This window comes from Oculina patagonica, chromosome 13, assembly GCF_052425735.1.
Source record: "Oculina patagonica isolate OP01 chromosome 13, crgOcupat, whole genome shotgun sequence".
NCBI lineage: Eukaryota > Metazoa > Cnidaria > Anthozoa > Scleractinia > Oculinidae > Oculina > Oculina patagonica.
The window spans coordinates 5,097,772-5,114,843 of record NC_135770.1 but is presented as its reverse complement, the minus strand read 5'-3'; the positions used below and the strand labels follow the sequence as shown (position 1 = coordinate 5,114,843).

Genomic DNA, 17,072 nt, shown 5'->3' with positions numbered 1-17,072 from the left:
TTTCTTGGAATATACGCATTCTCTCCACTTCCGCTCTAAAAATGGCGTAGAGTAGTCTAAGGGCGCTTTCCGTTAGACAGAGCTGGCCGGCCCGCCCGGTGGTTTTGAATGTGAAATGGGCCTTTTTCACGAGATTTTCCCACAAATCCACCACATCAGTGTATAATGTTTATGCATTGACTGATTTAACAGGACCAATCTGACTAACAACGGAATTCTGTTCTCTTATGTTCCAGACCAGCCGGCCAGTTCTGCCAAAAGAAAAGCGCCCTTACTCTTTAGATTGAGATGGGGTAGCAATTTTGTGCTTTTTTGGTCTGAGATATTATAGGGTTTCCTAGACTCCAGGGAGCACCCCCCATCCTAACTTTTGGCGGGTTGTATGGACTCTGTTTTGTTTACTGACGGAGACTCTTGTGTCACCTGGTGTCCCAGTGACAATTTCTTTGCGATTGGTGTTTTTTCTTTCTTTCCAAGTCGAGGGTAGGTTGACATGGTTGAACATGTCTCCAATAATTGTTAATTGTCATATTACTGGTCAAACGGGTTTTCTTAGCAGCGACATATAAATTAGAAGATCAAGAGTGTATAGACAAATAGCCAGTCAAAGCTATTCACACACTTTGTTAAATTTATTTCGCTATATATGACGTCGATAACAACACAACTTAAAGTGTATATGACATGAAAAATATTTTCTGCTAATTTGAAAGGCCTTTCGAAATACAGAAGAATGGCGTTTTTCTTTTCGAAATATCTTTTTTCGTTTCAGAGATATTGACGTTTTTGTATTATGCAAATTAGATCAGTGATGATGTCACAAGATTTGACTCTAAAAATGGTAAAATACTGAATAAACAATATCTCTAAAACTATTAAAGCAGTGTTCTTGGAACTTGGCACCACAAATGTGCATCACAAAAGAAACAAAATGTTACTCTTAGGGGCTGTTGCCATGACAACAGTTTTGCCGCTTGTGCTGTCTCAATAAAAACTGAAATTCCCAGTTTTTGTCTTAAACCAAGAACCATCTAGCGCAGCCAAACCATATTTTTGAATTGAATCCTAATCAAGTTGGATACAATACAAACTTGCAGTTTTAATTACGTACGCTTAGAGCGGTTTTCACATGAGTGTCGAAAGTAAATTGCGTTTGCTTTAGTTTTGCATTACTACGCTTAGTGATTGGCTTAAAAATCTCGCGCCACTTTCTCGGCCAATCAGGGGTAAAACCAAAACCAATCGTGACTCGCTCGCGCACGTTTTCCCGCGCTTCGTGCCAGCCACATGTATTTGATTGGAGTTTTGATTTGTTCACTGGATTGTCTGTGTTCTTTGTGATTGGCCAGAGTAATTACTTTGGTTTTGGTTTTACGACACTCAATTGAAAACTGCTCTATCTCCCAGAAAGTTTCAAATATTAAAATACGCCAATTCAAGAAAATCAACTTGGCAAGCTGACATGAGGAGAAATTACAATACTTATAGGCTGCCATGCATACTACAACCACTTGCAAAATTGTTGAGACACTCCCCAACATTGGATGTTTCTTCAAGAAATATGTTCGTTCTCATTCAAATATCTCTAATCTTTAACTTTAAGTTTGTTTGAATGTATAATCCAAAACTTTTGTCAACATTGGTAAAAGTAGGGGAAGAGACTGTTAAACGCGTAAAATGACTCTCTGAAATGGTTGTGGCATACAGCTGAACGCCTATTATGCCTTGTAATATAAAAGTCGCTTGAAAACAGTGTTTTGTGCCATTTAAGTGACAGCAATGTATTTAATTGTCGTGAAAATTTCTATAGAATCGTTTTCAATTACTGATCTAAAGAACGTCAAATGAATAGCTTTGAAGATATACGTCGACTTAATTGTTTTCATTTTTGATTAGAATAAGTCACATAAAAGCTCTTTAAAGAAAGTGCAAATTGGATTCAAATGTTTATAAACTGATAAAATTCTTAATTCAAAACTAGGTTACGTCCACTAGATAGCGTACATCAGGGTCTTTTAATTTAATGGACGCGTCACAGCGTTAGAAGACATCTTTTCTTTTCATTTAGACTGCATTGTTGTGGCCCTCCTCTGCTTCTTCCCGACCAGCTCATTTTGGATGGCTGGAATGATCCCTTTACGGAAAGCAACCGACAGCAGCTCATCGGTATCCTTGATGTCGGGATACTCTCGCATTGCCCATTTGAGGTACAACAGGAACTCATTCCAGTCGATGTAGCCATCTTTATGCATGTCGATTGCCTTCAGCGCTTTCTGCGTATCACTACACTTGAAACAGCCAAAGTATGGAGCCATAAATCCATTGTAGAAGCAGTGGAATTCGAGATGATCTTCTTTCTTCATCCCATGGTCCCATCTGTCCCAAATCTTGCGTACTTCTTCAATAAGCTCTTGGGCATGTACACTTTCAACTGGTTCCTGCTCAACTACTTCTGCCATCTTGCCCGAAAGGTTTCCGCCAGCTCGCTCAAAGAGTAGAGCGATACCTGGTGCACTCATGTACTCTTCCTTCCTGTTGCCGGTCAAATCTGCAAGCATTTGCTTTTTCATTCTATCCGCCATTTCCAGTGTAAATTGTGAATCTTCACTAAACAGGTCCACGAGCCTTTCGCGGATCATGTCATCAGAAGACAGGGTGCTGATTCTGATCGGTGCTTCTTCTCCAAAGAACTCAGCCAAGTTAAAATCGGTTTCCCCAACAGTACCACCAGCTATGCTTCCGAAGTCGAATGCCAAGTCCAGTGCCCTGTCACCGTAGATGACCTGCTTTGGAGGAGGAGGCAATCCGGTAGTGAACTTTGTCACGTTAGATGCGGCATTCCTCAGCTGTGTGCAGTTGTAGCGCTTCTGAACCTTAGTGTTTCCCATTCGTACAAGGTTCATCAGCGTCACTGTGGAACACGCGTGACCAAGAGCAGCTCCTTCTTCGCAGACGCTCGCCCAGATGCCGTTGGCTCCGTTGACAAGGCATTCAAGTTGTGTCATTTCTGCCATCGCCCACTTCTCGTGCACATGAGCCAAGAGATGTCCAGACCAACCACGGGAATCCATGATCTTTCGCACACCTGAATAATAGAAAAAAATGCTTATTTAGGGATTACCCGGAAAAGTGTCTCAAAATTAACTGCATGCGTACTTTGATGCACACTTTCAAAGAAGGGCGATACTTTCCATTACTGTGCGATGCTCTTGTTATCCGTCCTTTTATTCAAAAATTGTTCTATGCAGTTACAAATAATATCGTACTTCACTTAGGGAAGGCAGCGTGGCCCAGTGGTTTAGGGCGCTGGTGTTGTAAACCGGAGGCCAGAGTTCAAGGCCTCCACTCTGCCACTAGCTGGATTTGTTTTCGGTCATCCCGAGTTCAAGTCCTCGGTCAGGCTTTGTATATAGCCAACTGGTCTGCCTCCTGCCAGTTGAAATTCTTAATCATGTTATGTTCATTTAGAATATTTGTTTCCTCTGTTTCAGTGGCATGCCTGCAAACTAGCTATCTCGAAGCTAAGTGCATGACCACTATAAACAACATTTAATTTTTTTTACATAACGGTGACACCGTATATATTGATAGCACTATTTAGGTCCGTAGCTTACCCGCAGTCCAAACGCCCACCTCTTCTGGTAAGAACTTGCCAGTTGGCTCCTCGAACATGAGTCCAAAAGGACGCTCGGCGTCAGGCAAGGATCCCAAGTAGTCCACAACGGTGAACAAACGCTCCATCTGATAAACCATGGCGTCAGGGAAGTCTCGTAGATTGACCATGATCTTAGCATCAGGGGACAGCTTCTTTCGACTCCATTCCATCCGTCGGTTTAGAAGCTGGCACATATCCTGCACAGTGAAGACATCCCAGTTGATGGAATCGTGGGCGAGCTCGATCTCGATAATTGGATTGACCAATCCATACTCTTTCATCTTACGTAGGCCCACTGGAAGAATTCTCGTGTCAGGAATACCATCCTTGTTCTGCTCGATTACCTCAGTGAAGGCGAACAGGTTGCTGACATCTTCACCTTTGGCAACTATCTGTTCGATGAATGTGTCGTCCACGCGAGTCATGTGCGAGAATGCTGCTACAACGATGAATTTGAATCTGCACTTTTTCACTTCGTTGTAAATATTCCACTTGTTTTCCAAAGTGTGTCCTCGAAGCTGACCTACAGTGCTCTCACGAAGTGAGTTGTCCAGTACAATCAAGTCCAAATCTTTCAACCGAGCTCGTTTCCTTTTCTCTTGGGCAATGTTCTTAATAACCTCATTCTTTACGTTTATGGGTCGGAATTTGTTTATGTGCCGGAACATATTTATGTGTCGAAATATGTTTATGTGCCTCATGTTTTGATAGCTTGTAACTGTGGAAATAAACTAAGAGATTAACACGATTAACATTGTTTCAGCTTTCTTTATATGGAGAATAACGTGTATTAATATTGCCGTATTAACCTCCTTTACGGAAATCATCTCAAACAAGGCTATATGTACTGTTTTAGGATGCAGCGTCCTCTAATCTGTACCAAATGTGAAAATAAACCACTGAATGCAATGGTCACACGAGACATCTCCACGGTCTGGCCAAGACCTGTACGCATGCGCACAGCCTATTACCCGTCGAGTGGCAGCCATGGACAGCTGTTTCGTCCTTGTTAGGACTTATCAGCATGGCATAACCAGGCGTAAGGGTCTCACATAAGATCAAAGACCTCGCCGTTTAAGCTCCATGTGTCACCCTTTTTCAATAAATCCCGGCGTCTCGTGATATTTTTAGAAAACGTTTCTGCCGAAGTCATATGTTGAAGAAAGCAAAACATGCTATTTTCCTTCTTTAAGAGTCATATATTCGTGGCTTGATATGGTTGGAGCTGAAGAACATACCTGATGAGATATCTAACTCTTACAAAACCTTGGCTATCATCCATTTTTTTAATTTTCCAGTTGTCAACTTTGATTCTTTATTGCGGTTTTCTCGAGTGTATACACTGTATACAAGATATTTACCCGAAACGTGTAATTGCATGGCCTCATTTATTTCAAACAGGGAAATTTTGCGATTTTAAAAAGCAGTTATTCTGAACAAATGGCTGTTGTTAATACAAGCAAAGACGTTATAACTGTGTTTAGTTCACGTGTTTACCAGTGTTGACGGTCGCTAAGTTAGAGATTTGAGATGAGCAGTTCGATCTTTATGGTAACCGGAAAAAATGCATTCGACAAACACCGTAAAACCTTGATGAGTTTTTGTTCAAATTATATTAATAAGACGTTAATATGATCAAAAACACAGAGAATATATGCAAGTTTAAAGAAATAAACAACGATATGTTCCAGTAAAAAATGATTCTTACCTCGAAATATACCAACACAGGTCCTCACTCAAAGCTCTTCTTGGCGCAAATGACGAACCTCAGAACGTCACAAGTGGTGGGCACTCACTGAAAAAGGCACGAATAATGACAGGCAGGGGGAGGGGTTAAATTAAATAGGACCAAAGTAGGAAATGTTTGTAGTAAGCACAATGGAGTCTTCCTAATGGACCATTTAGAAAGGGATTATGCTCCAATTTTCTCAGTTAGAAACTCTGTACTTTATAGTTATCATGGCGAAGTCGCCAACGCATGTGTCTTCGTGACAGATTGCATGTTTCAGTACATGAAAATTCTTTGTATGAGAACTGAACTTCGTTTTGTGTTGTTAAGAGTGTTATTTAATTTGCTTGTTTCTTTCTTTTGTGCTGATATTGAGCTTTTACTCAGCTTCCATCAAGTCAGTCTACCGTTAACACGGAACTTATAATTCTGTCTTCCTGTTTTCATCAAAGCTCTTGCTATTGTGTTTTTGGCCACGTCACAGGATGGGCTAAAGTGAACAATTGAAGGGAAGAACATTCAGAACATTCGACTTGTGAACCGCACATGTGCATTCCTCAATTAAAACCGTTCATTACACTATCTACAAAGCAGGTGTTTTAAGGATTTTAAGAAGATTTCTGTTATTCAAGTCTCTAGTTATGTCTGCCATTATGTTTTAACAATAGGCCCAATGTTCTGCTCCCGATCTGTTGTTGTATTTTACCGATGTCTTGTGACAAAATGTTTTCGAAGAAGACAAGTGGTGTTATGTGATACAAAATAAAGGTAAAGAACTACAAATAACGTTCTTCAGAATTGAGGTAAGGGTCTTTAGTAAAGTAACAATACTCGATAAGCCTGTTGAATTGATAGTTTGCTACTTTAAATTTGTTTTCCTTTTATAATGACTTGTACAGATTTCCAAGAAAACGACATTGTCTCGCTTCAGTAGGATAACATGTTCTGATTTAAACATCGCAGTCGCATGACTTGATTAAGTACAATATAAAAAGAAACACTAATTACAAAAATGTTAGTCGTGTAAGCTGGAGTGGATGTTTGCCGGAAAAAAGGTGATTAATTCCCATTAAAAAGTGATCAAAATTTTAACTAATTGCAACACATGATTGTTGTATTAACTATGAAGTCTTACTGATAACGCTGAAATTCTGCTTATCCTGAACCGTAGCTGTCAACTATTTCCCTTTTAGTTCCTCGATGAACGTTTAGGGTGCATTTACAATAGATTGTTTTTTTGCATCAGCCATATCAACTCAATACAATCTCTAGGAAACTTTTCCTGTTTCATGAATAATTTATTTGCTGTTCTTTTGTCGTATGCAGTAATGCAGTGTTTAAAGAAGTTCTAAGTTCATCATTATTTAGTAACCTAGGGGCACGATTTTAAGCCGGATGGACTGTGGAAAAACAGCGAGAGCCAAAATCAATTCTGCTGCAGTTAAAAAGAGTCAAACGATACGGATATTCAAGTTTTATTTGGTTTTCGTAGCTAGCCAAAGCCAAGCGAAATAATTTTGTGCTTAATACTGAGTCAACACAAAAGCAAGCATTCTTTCTTAAGAGTATTACAATAGAGGTTCAACTTGGTTAACCAATTCGAGTGGATAAAAATTTCAAAAACTGATAGGAATTTTATCTGTTTCTGTGTTTGTGTGAAATATTCAAAAGTGTTGCTTTATAGTTCGAGCTTTGCAAAAATGAAATCCATACAACAGGCAACACGGAGTTAATCGTCCAAATTTGAGTCTTCAAAACCTGGCCTTACCGTCAAAACCTAGGCTACCATCAGCTCTTTTCCCGTCGCCGTCATTTGACTTTTACTTGCTGTTTTATTGAGTATATATACACCGTCAAAGCTGTAACTGGTATTCCATGAAGCTAACCAAAAGTTAAACTCTCTCGTGAAAACACCGACTCTTCAAAATCACTTGATGTTGATTGTGAACACAAGAAGACGGAATTTTTTGTGATTTTGAAATTAAAGAGTCATATACTGAACTAATGGCTGTTGTTAATACAAGCTAAGACGCTATAACTGTGGTTAGGTTACGCGTTTACCAGTGACGACGGTCTCTAAGTTAGAGATGTGAGATGAGCAATTCGATGTTGGTAACAGGAAAAAATACATTCGAGAAACACCGTAAAACTTTGATGAGTTTTTGTTCAAATTTTATTAATAAGACGTTCATCTGGTCAAAAACACAGAGAATATGCAAGTTTAAAGAAATAAACAACGATATGTTCCATTACAAAATGATTCTTACCTCGAAATATACCAACACAGGTCCTCACTCAAAGCTCTTTTTGGCGCAAATGACAAGAGCCTGAGAACGTCACAACTGAAGTGGGTACTCACGGGAGAGGGCACGGACTTGTGACAGACAGGGGAGGGGTGGGGGGGGTTATGCATGTGTCTTCGTGACAGATTGATTGTATGATTTTTTGTATGAGAACTTAAACCTTTATTTGTGTGTCTTAAGAGTGTTATTATATTTGCTTGTTTCTTTGTTGATTTTGAGTTTTCACTTAAATTCCATTAAGTCAGTCTACCTTCAACACGGAACTTATAATTCTGTCTTCCTGTTTTCATCAAAGCTCTTGCTATTGTGTTTTGTCCACGTCACAGGATGGTTAACAGTGGATCATTTTAATTGAAGGTAAGAACATTCAGAACATTCTTGTGAACTGTACACGTACATTCTTCAAATAAAACTGTTCTTTATCCTTTCTACAAAGCAAGTGTTTTAAGCATTTTAAGAAGCTTTCTGCTATTGAAATCTCTAGCTTTCTTTGTCTTATTGTTTTTCACGGTAGCTCCCGATGTTTCACTCCAGGCCAAGATCTGTTGTATTTTACGCATGTCTCGTGACAAAATGTTTTCAAAGAAGAGAAGTGTTGTTATGTGAGACAAAATTAAGGTGATGAAGCACAAATAACGTCCTTTCATGAGATGAAATCCACCTCCATGACCAAGTATTGCAGAATTGAGTTAAGGGTCTTTAGTGACGTAACAACACTCGTCACTTTCATTTCCTTTTATTAAAAATTGTACAGATTTTTATAAAAACGATGTTTGATTTCCATTGACTGTTAATGCTAATTGTTTCGCTTCAGTGGACGTTAGTACGTGCAAGCTAAAGTGGATCTGTGTCGGAAAAAGCTTTGTACTGGGTATAAGAGTGTTATGTTTTGAGGTGGTTAAGTCGCATTGAAAAGTGGTCAAAACTTTAAATAGCAAAAGAGAAATCAAGTGATCCAAATATTTACTAATAATAAGTTTTCTGTCAACCTACATCAATAACTGAGAAGCGATCGATCGATCGTTAAACTGACAACAGGCAAATAAACCGAAATTTTACTTCTGGATCGTGGGTGTCCTTTAATTTTTTCCAGTCGGCCATAGTCAAGAAACGTTCGGGATAAATTACAATCATTGTTACTTTTGAAGCTTCAATTTTTTAATGAGCATCAGCCAGGAAACCTTCGGGAGACATTTCCGGTTTTATGTATATGTTGTATTTTGTCACGGTTTGTGCAAACACAGTTACAAATAGCAACATTCTCGTCACTTCCTCTATGAGGTTGAGTAAACAGTTTAACTCTTTAGATTGAGTTAGGGTAGAAAATAATTTGTGCTCTTTTGGTCTTAGATATTAAAAGAGCTCCTAGACTCCACGGAGGAGCTAGAAAGGAACTAGACCATTAGCCGGTTATGGACTGCATTTTTTTACTGGCAGAGTCTAAGGATGAGTCTAAGGATTCATCTGGTGTCCCAGTGGTTTTTGCATTGTTTGCGATTGGTTCTTTTGCATGCTCTTTCTAAGTCAAGGGTTGGTAGAGATGATTGAACATATCTCCAATAGTTAAGCGTGTTACTCGTCAAACGGTTTTTCTTCGTAACGACATTTAAACTAGAAGATGTAGAGTGTATATTAGACAAATATCCAGTCAAAGCTCTTTACGCTCTTTTTATTTTATTTCCTCTTTGTTGTAGGATCACTGAAAGATACTGAATGGCTGGGAATGGCTATATATGCGACGTCGATAACAACAAAACTTAAAAATTATAAGCTAAGTTTGTTTACTTAAAGGCTATACTTCTTGAATATCTGATCATGATCAAATTAACCAAACGCATCACAATTCTTATTCTATTAAACTATTCAATTGTCGTAAAACCTTCCACAGAGCCGTTAACAATTACCGATCTATAAAACTAAGTTGATTAAAAATTATCCGAGTTTTTGATTTAGTCAGATGAAAGCCATTTCTAGAGAGAGCAAGTTGTATTAAAATGCATTCTACAATCTGGTAAAATTCCTAATTCAAAGCTAGTGCTCAGGTTCTGTTAAGGGGTGTATGTTAGCATTATATGACAGCTTTTCATTTGGGCTGCATTGACTTCTTCTTCTTCTGCTTTCCAACCAGCTCATCCTGCATGGCTGGGATGATCCCCTTACGAAAGGCTACCGACAGCAGCTCATCGACATCTTTAATGTTGGGGTACTGACGCATTGCCCATTTGAGGTACACCAGGAACTCATTCCAGTCGATGTAGCCATCGTTATCCATGTTGATGGCTTTCAGCGCCTTCAGTGTATCACGGCACTTGAAACAGCCAAAGTATGGAGCCATAAAGCCATTGTAGAAGGAATGGAATTTGAGTTGGTCGTCAGCTTCTTTACCCTCTTCGATATCCCATTCATCCCAGATGCTGCGAACTTCTTCAATGAGGTGTTGAGCATGAACACTTTTGACTTCGACCTCTTCAATCACTTTTGCCATCTTGGCGGTGAGTTTTCCTCCTGATCGATCAAACAGAAGAGCGATACCTGCTGCACTCATGTACTCTTCCTTCCTGTTGCCGGTCAGATCTTCAAGCATCTGCTCCTTCATCTTATGCGCCATTTCCTCTGTAAACTGTGGATCTTCACCAAACAGGTCCACCAGCCTCTCGCGGATCATGCGGTCGGAAGACAGGGTGCTGATCCTAACTGGAGCTTCCTCTCCAAAGAACTCCGCCAGATCAAAGTCGGTTTCCCCAACAGTACCACCAGCTATACTTCCGAAGTCGAATGCCAAGTCCAGTGCCCTGTCACCGTAGATGACCTGTTTTGGATGAGGAGGCAACCCGGTAGTGATCTTAGTCACGTTAGATGCAGCATCCCTCAGCTGTGTGCAGTTGTAGCGCTTCTGAATCTTAGTGTTGCCCATTCGTACAAGGTTCATCAGCGTCACTGTAGAACACGCGTGACCAAGAGCAGCTCCTTCTTCGCAGACGCTTGCCCAGATGCCGTTCGCTCCGTTGACAAGGCATTCAAGTTGTGTCATTTCTCCAAGGGCCCACTTCTTGTGAACATGAGCCAGAAGATGACCAGACCATCCACGGGAATCCATGATCTTACGAACACCTAAATAATAAGAAAACTGCTAATTATAACTGGACGGTTGTTCCAACAGTGTGGCAAACATGCAAAAGGAAAGAATGTTTCCTGTGGGTGTTTTTTAAACACGCCTAATGTCACTTCCTCGAAATATAACTGAAAATAGATTTTCAACCATACTTTGCCTACGGGTTGATTACGTTACGTAATGCATTAACAGGGCAATGACCTTAAGCTCTTTAGTGAAGGAAGACACTTTCCATTAGTGTTCGATGGGTCTTGTTATTCTTCATTTTATTAAACATTACTCAAGAACCATGTCAAAGAAAAACGTTTCCCTCACAGCAATCATTGTTATGATAACACTTATATTGAGCTACAAACGCCTACCCGCGGTCCAAGCTCCCACTTCTTCTGGTAAGAACTTGCCAGTTGGCTCTTCGTACATGATCCCAAAAGGACGCTTGGCAGCAGGTAAAGATCCCAAGAAGTCCACTACGGTGAACAAACGCTCCATTTGGTAAACCATAGCGTCAGGGAAGTCTCGTAGATTGACCATGATCTTAGCATCATGGGACAGCTTCTTTCGACTCCATTTCATCCTCTGTTTCAGCAGCTGGCACATATCCTGCACGGTGAAGATATCCCAGTTGATGGAATCGTGGGCGAGATCGATCTCGATGATGGGGTTGACCAATCCCACCGTTTCCATCTTACTCAGTCCCACTGGAAGACTTTTAGTGTCAGGAATACCATTCTTGACCGACTCGATTACCTCAGTGAAGGCGAACAGGTTGCTCACATCTTCACCTTTTTCAACAATCTCTTTGATAAACGTGTCGTCCACGCGTGTCATGTGCGAGAACGCTGCAACGACCATGAACTTAAAACCGCACTTTTTCACCTCGTTGTAAATCTTCCACTTGTTTTCCAGCGTGTGTCCTCGAAGCTGACCCACAGTGCTCTCACGGATTGAGTTGTCCAGTACAATCAAGTCTATGTCTTTTAGCCGAGCTCGTTTGCTTTTTTCTTGGGCAATGCTCTCACCAACCTCGTTTATTACGTCTTCAAAAGGCATGTTTCATTGACTGAAACCTGTTAACTGTAAAAATAAAAAAGAGATCACACTCTTGGAGACATCTTTCTAGCTTAAGGATTATTTCCTAAACAGGGGCTCATTTTAAACGAGGCTACTTGTAGTGCATAATAACAATAACAATGACAATAGTAGTAACAAATTTTTTTTTTTTTTTTTTTTTTTTTTTTTAAAAAAAAATTTTTTAAAAAAAAAAATTAATAAAAAAAAAAAAAATAAAAAAAAAAGAAAAAAAAAAAAAAAGAAAGAAAGGAGTGAAAGAAGAATTCACTCCCCACTACAACTCTTTTCCAGTTAAAAACGATAGCAAAAACGATAATGCCAAACAACGGCATTGTTAGTAAGCGCTACACTGCTGCTGGCAAAGTATTTTGAATTGCTTAAATTAGAGTTAATTGATGTTATAGTCAGTCTTGCAATAGTGTACAACCTGTTCAATTTTATTTTAAATTTGCTTTTTAATGTGCACCAAAATCCAGTGAGCGGCCTTTTTTCTTTTAAGTAAAACCACTAAATTACCTTGTTCGCCGAGTGAGAGAGTCGAATTACTCAACTAGGCACGCCGGTTCTCTGTTGAACACCGAAGTTCCCCAAGTCGAGTCAAGTGGGCGTCGAGTGATAGTTCTTAAGAACTAACCGTCTTCGTACGAATAATGTTAGGCTGTGCTTGTTTGGAGAAGTGCTTGTACTCCTAAACAGAATCCAAACATTACTTCTGCCTGCCTTACAACGCGACGACGTTACCCAATTACAGTGCAGAGCGCTTTGTCTGAGCAGAATTTCTGGCCAGATATTTAGATAAGCTGTATCTAAGCAGAATTTCCAACAGCAAAGGTACTTCTTAGCGGAAGTTGTAGCAAAATATCTGTATCTAAGCAGAATTTCAGGTTGAAAAGCTCTCTCTGAGCAGAACGTTTACAATTGTTGTGTGTAAGCATAATTTCACCGGGGCATAATTAGTGTAGCTGAGCAACGTTTTTAGCAGAACTGGCTCTTACTAAGTGAGCAGACCTTCGAGCAGATAATCTGTTACTGAAGAAAATGTTGAGCAAAACAGGCTTTTTCGAAGAGATTTGGGGGGGGGTGTTTTTCCCTCTCTCCCCCTCCCCCCCCCCCCTACCTTTTCTTAGATATATTACGCAAGCGTGCAAGTGTTTAAGCCCAGAGAATTAGAAACTTTCCGAGTTTAGTGGCTTATAGCCACTTTTAGTTATTTACAAATGAAACCATTCCAGTGCAAGAACTTATGCTACGCTGTCGGTTATCTTAGGGACGGACCATTATTTTCTTTGAGGAGGGGGGATGAAAAATTTTCCTCTGCAAACTTTTTTTTTAGTTTATGCATCTCTGTAAACTTTTTTTTCGAAATTGCAGCTATGTTTTGTTATACATATCGTATTTGCAAACAATTTATTTTGTCTTTCTAGGTTCTGCAATTATTTTTTTCAATATCCCCTCCAAAAAAATTATAATCATTCCCTTATGTGTGCGCGCTTGTGCGTTCCTTTAATTCATGTAACGTTTTCTTAGCCAAGCGGTGGACATACACTGAATCAGCTGACGGTTGATTTCCTTTTCCCGACAATTTAAAGGGGCTATGTCACGCAATTTTAGGCAATTTTGGCACTGACCAACTGGTCATAGAATTAGCTGAAATATCAAAATAACGGCTTAAAACTGTAGTAAAACTCAAAAGAAACACAAGAAGGCCAAAAAGGGGCATAGATGGGCAAAATTCCCCGGGGGGGGGTACTCCCTAATGGCCTTCGGGGGCTCCGCCCGGGGGTCCTTTTCGGCTCCAGGTATAAAAGGGTAGGGATTTCACGGGTTGGGGTATGGAATCGTCGGCTTTGGGCCTTTAAAAATTTCGTGGACGCTTGGCTGTATTATTTTAATTTATTAAACGCTACATAAAAATGACAAGAAGTCCACGCAATGTCTCTTAGGTGAGGGGTCCTTTTTCGTTAAAGGTATACGAAGGGGACAATTTCTTCAAAAATGGTATAATGGGTAAGGGGTTAGAACTTGGGGCGGAGCCTCCCCGTATAAAACTTTTTGGTGCCCCCCCCGGGCAAAATTGCGAAGATTAAAACGGATTGCGTTCGGGTAAACTTGAAAAACGTCGGCCCGACCTTTTTCACGTTTATCTCAAATAGTACCACCAGCTATACTTACTCAAAGTGTCATTTACAATGCTCGAAAATCATTCTTGTTTGTTATGTGGCTTCTCTCCTCCGCGAGGCCTCTTTCGTGGGGGAAGGCGAAAAAACACGGGGAGAGGAGGCGAAACACGAAAAATGTTTCCCCTCCCGGTGCCCCCGCGCTTTCGTCTCGATCTCTCCGGCTCCGCCCTACTTTTCACCTCTTTCCGTTCCTCTCCCTTTTCCCCCCATCCCCAAACACGAAAGAGACCTCTGCGGGAGAGGTATGTGGCCGTGATTTTACCAATAAAAGACTTTTGCTCTGCCAATTTGACTTTTGAGCTCTTAAATAACAAAAATAAATAAAATTACCTAGAATACCGTAACATATCCCCTTTAATCCGTCACGTCCTTTACCGGAACACATACCCGGGGGGGGGGGGCACCCTGTGTATTTTTGGGTGGGGGTGTGCCGCTGGAACTCTGAAACCCTTACCCTATACCAGACCATCTTCAGCTGGTTTTGCAACCCTATTACTAGACTATACCGAAAATCCCTACCCTATCCCAGTACTTGCTTCTTTTTAGAACTGTATCACGATCAGTGTTTTTAAAGGAAAACCATCTGTCAACAACGTTGTCACAATGATTTTATTCACGTGTAGGGAAGCCTCTTTCTCTTTCGGGTTTCTATTCCTATTCTGGACTTAATTCTTCATACCGCTGATCAGTTTTTCGGCAAATGATACCCTATTCTAGACCAAAACTCTCTGATTTCTATACCCTATCTCAGACTAAACTCCTTGAAAACCATACCCTTCACAGCGGCACATACCTATATAGCTCATATATGGGAGTGCCCCCCCGAACACATATCGCTCACGATCACAGTTTTCATGCAGTGTGAAACCTCTCTCTCTCTCTCTCTCATTGGAATGGCTTACCATACATGTGTTTATATTACAAATCACAATTCGACGCAGTGCCAATACGTAGCTTTAAACACTGCTAAAATATAATTATACAAAACTTAAAAAGCGATTGAAATTAAACTTATCACAACCGAACAAGTTGTTTTGTGCTCGAAATTTTCTTGATAACTGGTGGAAGTTGCTTCCGTAATTTTACATTGACTTTACGACTGGTTAACGGGGAAGAAGACTGTGGAAAATTAAATAAAAATTATTGTGAGCTCTTTAAAAATAATAAGTAACAACAGTATTAAGTTCCATAGCGTCATTTTCCTTTCGTTCAAGGGTGCTTTTAATACAGTTATGAAATTAAGAAAAGATAAATAAATAAATAAATAAATAAATAAATAAATAAATAAATGCTTAATATATAAGCAGTAACCTCAGTTACTTAAAATGGGAGGTGCAGTGGCCCAATGGTTAGTGCGCCGGACTCCGGATCGAGCGGTCCGAGTTCGAGCCCCGGCCGGGGTCACTTGTGTTGTGTTCTTGGGCAAGACACTTTACTCTCATAGTGCCTCTCTCCACCCAGGTGTATAAATGGGTACCGGCGACATAATGCTGGGGGGAACCCTGCAATGGACTAGCATCCCATTCAGGGGGGAGTAGAAATATTCCTGGCCGCTTAATGCTACGGAAACCGGGATAAGCTCCGGCAGTGTGGGCCGCTTGGCTCGTGGCTTCTCCTTTTTTTCCTCCCTCAGTTACTTAAAACTAAATTAATGCTTTACAAGTTAATGAAAATAAAAGTCTTAAGTTTCCTCGTTAAAATTGTTCACGTTGACTCAGTTTCTTAAATGTCCTAGGGACAGCATGCTCCATAGACTTGGAGGAGCAACAGCAAAGACAGGGCCACCCAACCAATGATTTCTGTAAAACTTCTGTTCGGGAAGACCAAGCACACCAAAAAGTTTCGAAAGTCACTTTATGAAAATCGTATTTGGCATATCACCTAGAGATTTAGCAAACTTTCTGTCATACAAAGTAAGAAAGAGTACAAGAATACACTAGAATTTTCGAGGGTATTAGGATTTTGTTTCAGCCTTGTAGCCCTGGCGATTTCTATTCAGTGCACGGTCTATTTACCAACTAGAAGGCAGACAAAATGTTCTGACTATTTCTCTCCCACAGCCGGAAATACGGATACGTCTGCTTTTGCAGGCTATCTGACTATTGGCAAAATGCGCGATCTGATTGGCTACACAGGTGCCGCTGGATATTAAGTCCACGTTTTGATCTTCTAGGTCTAGTCTGTAATGGAGTTTCAATTTTGACCTTTTAGTCTCAGTGCGATGGGGTATACCTTTCCGTTTTTTATAATCTTTCTGCTAATCTATGTCAGGTCGTTTTAAAATATTTTTCAGTCACAATGCGGAGAAATTTACAAAAACATTGTCTTTATTTCCGGTCTGAGATGGGGTAAACAGTTTAATTCTTAGTGGCAGCAAATTTGAACTTTTTTGTCAGAGATGGGGAAATTTCCTAGACCCCAACGGGGAACCCCCATTCAAACTGTTGCATTGTACATGTCTTCCGCTATTTTGGACATTTTTGGAGTCATGGGTAAGTACAGATGATCGAACATGTCTACAACAATTGATCGTCTACCTTACACGCCAAACGGAGTGCATAGACAAATTACCAGTCAACGCAATTCACGCCCTTATTTTATTTCCTTCTTGTTTTAAGCTTGCGGGGCGATACCACTGGCTATAATTGACGGCGATAACAACACAGCATAAAAATAAAGCATTAAGTTATATGACGTGAATACGATTCTTCTTGAATCAAGTTGGCTTCAATAAGAACTTTCAGTGTCATCTTCTTACGCTCACTTCATAGAAAATGCAGATATTTAAATACACCAATTCAAAGAAATCCAATTGGCAAAATATTCAAGCTGAGGTAAAGGACAATACCTTCAGGCTACCCTGAATACTTCTACCACTTTTTATTGTTGTTAAGACACATTGTTTTAAAAATATTTTTATATTTTTTTTTTTTTTTGCGGGTTGCTGTAGGTTTAATCATAGAAAAGGAAGAAAGTTTCGATCCCGATAAAAGGGCTCTTTAAAAGGGGGATACAGCTCAAT

The 17,072-nt window shown here is 40.1% G+C and overlaps 2 protein-coding genes across 2 annotated transcripts; both read right to left on the bottom strand.

The window, feature by feature from the left end:
- Positions 1-2,060: 2,060 nt before the first annotated feature.
- On the bottom strand, positions 2,061-4,281 carry LOC144636888 (uncharacterized; the record flags this gene model as incomplete). Its single annotated transcript, XM_078496091.1, has 2 exons — positions 2,061-3,085; positions 3,615-4,281. Coding segments are annotated over 2 exons (1,692 nt in total), but the record flags the coding sequence as incomplete, so codon positions are not given.
- A 5,066-nt stretch (positions 4,282-9,347) lies between these two features.
- On the bottom strand, positions 9,348-12,867 carry LOC144636816 (uncharacterized). The gene is made up of 3 exons (XM_078496018.1): positions 12,387-12,867; positions 11,162-11,873; positions 9,348-10,798 (listed from the first exon to the last, which is right to left on the bottom strand). Exons 2-3 carry the CDS (start codon positions 11,847-11,849, stop codon positions 9,771-9,773), a joined length of 1,716 nt encoding a protein of 571 aa, XP_078352144.1. The 5' UTR covers positions 11,850-11,873; positions 12,387-12,867; the 3' UTR covers positions 9,348-9,770.
- Between the last annotated feature and the right edge of the window lie 4,205 nt (positions 12,868-17,072).

What these genes read in the sequence shown, in the direction of transcription:
- LOC144636816 (XM_078496018.1), bottom strand. Translation starts at nt 11,849, where the DNA reads ATGCCTTTTGAAGACGTAATAAACGAGGTTGGTGAGAGCATTGCCCAA. An exon ending in AGTGGGAGCTTGGACCGCGG is followed by an intron (nt 10,799 to 11,161) that starts GTAGGCGTTTGT and finishes CTTATTATTTAG; the next exon opens with GTGTTCGTAAGATCATGGAT.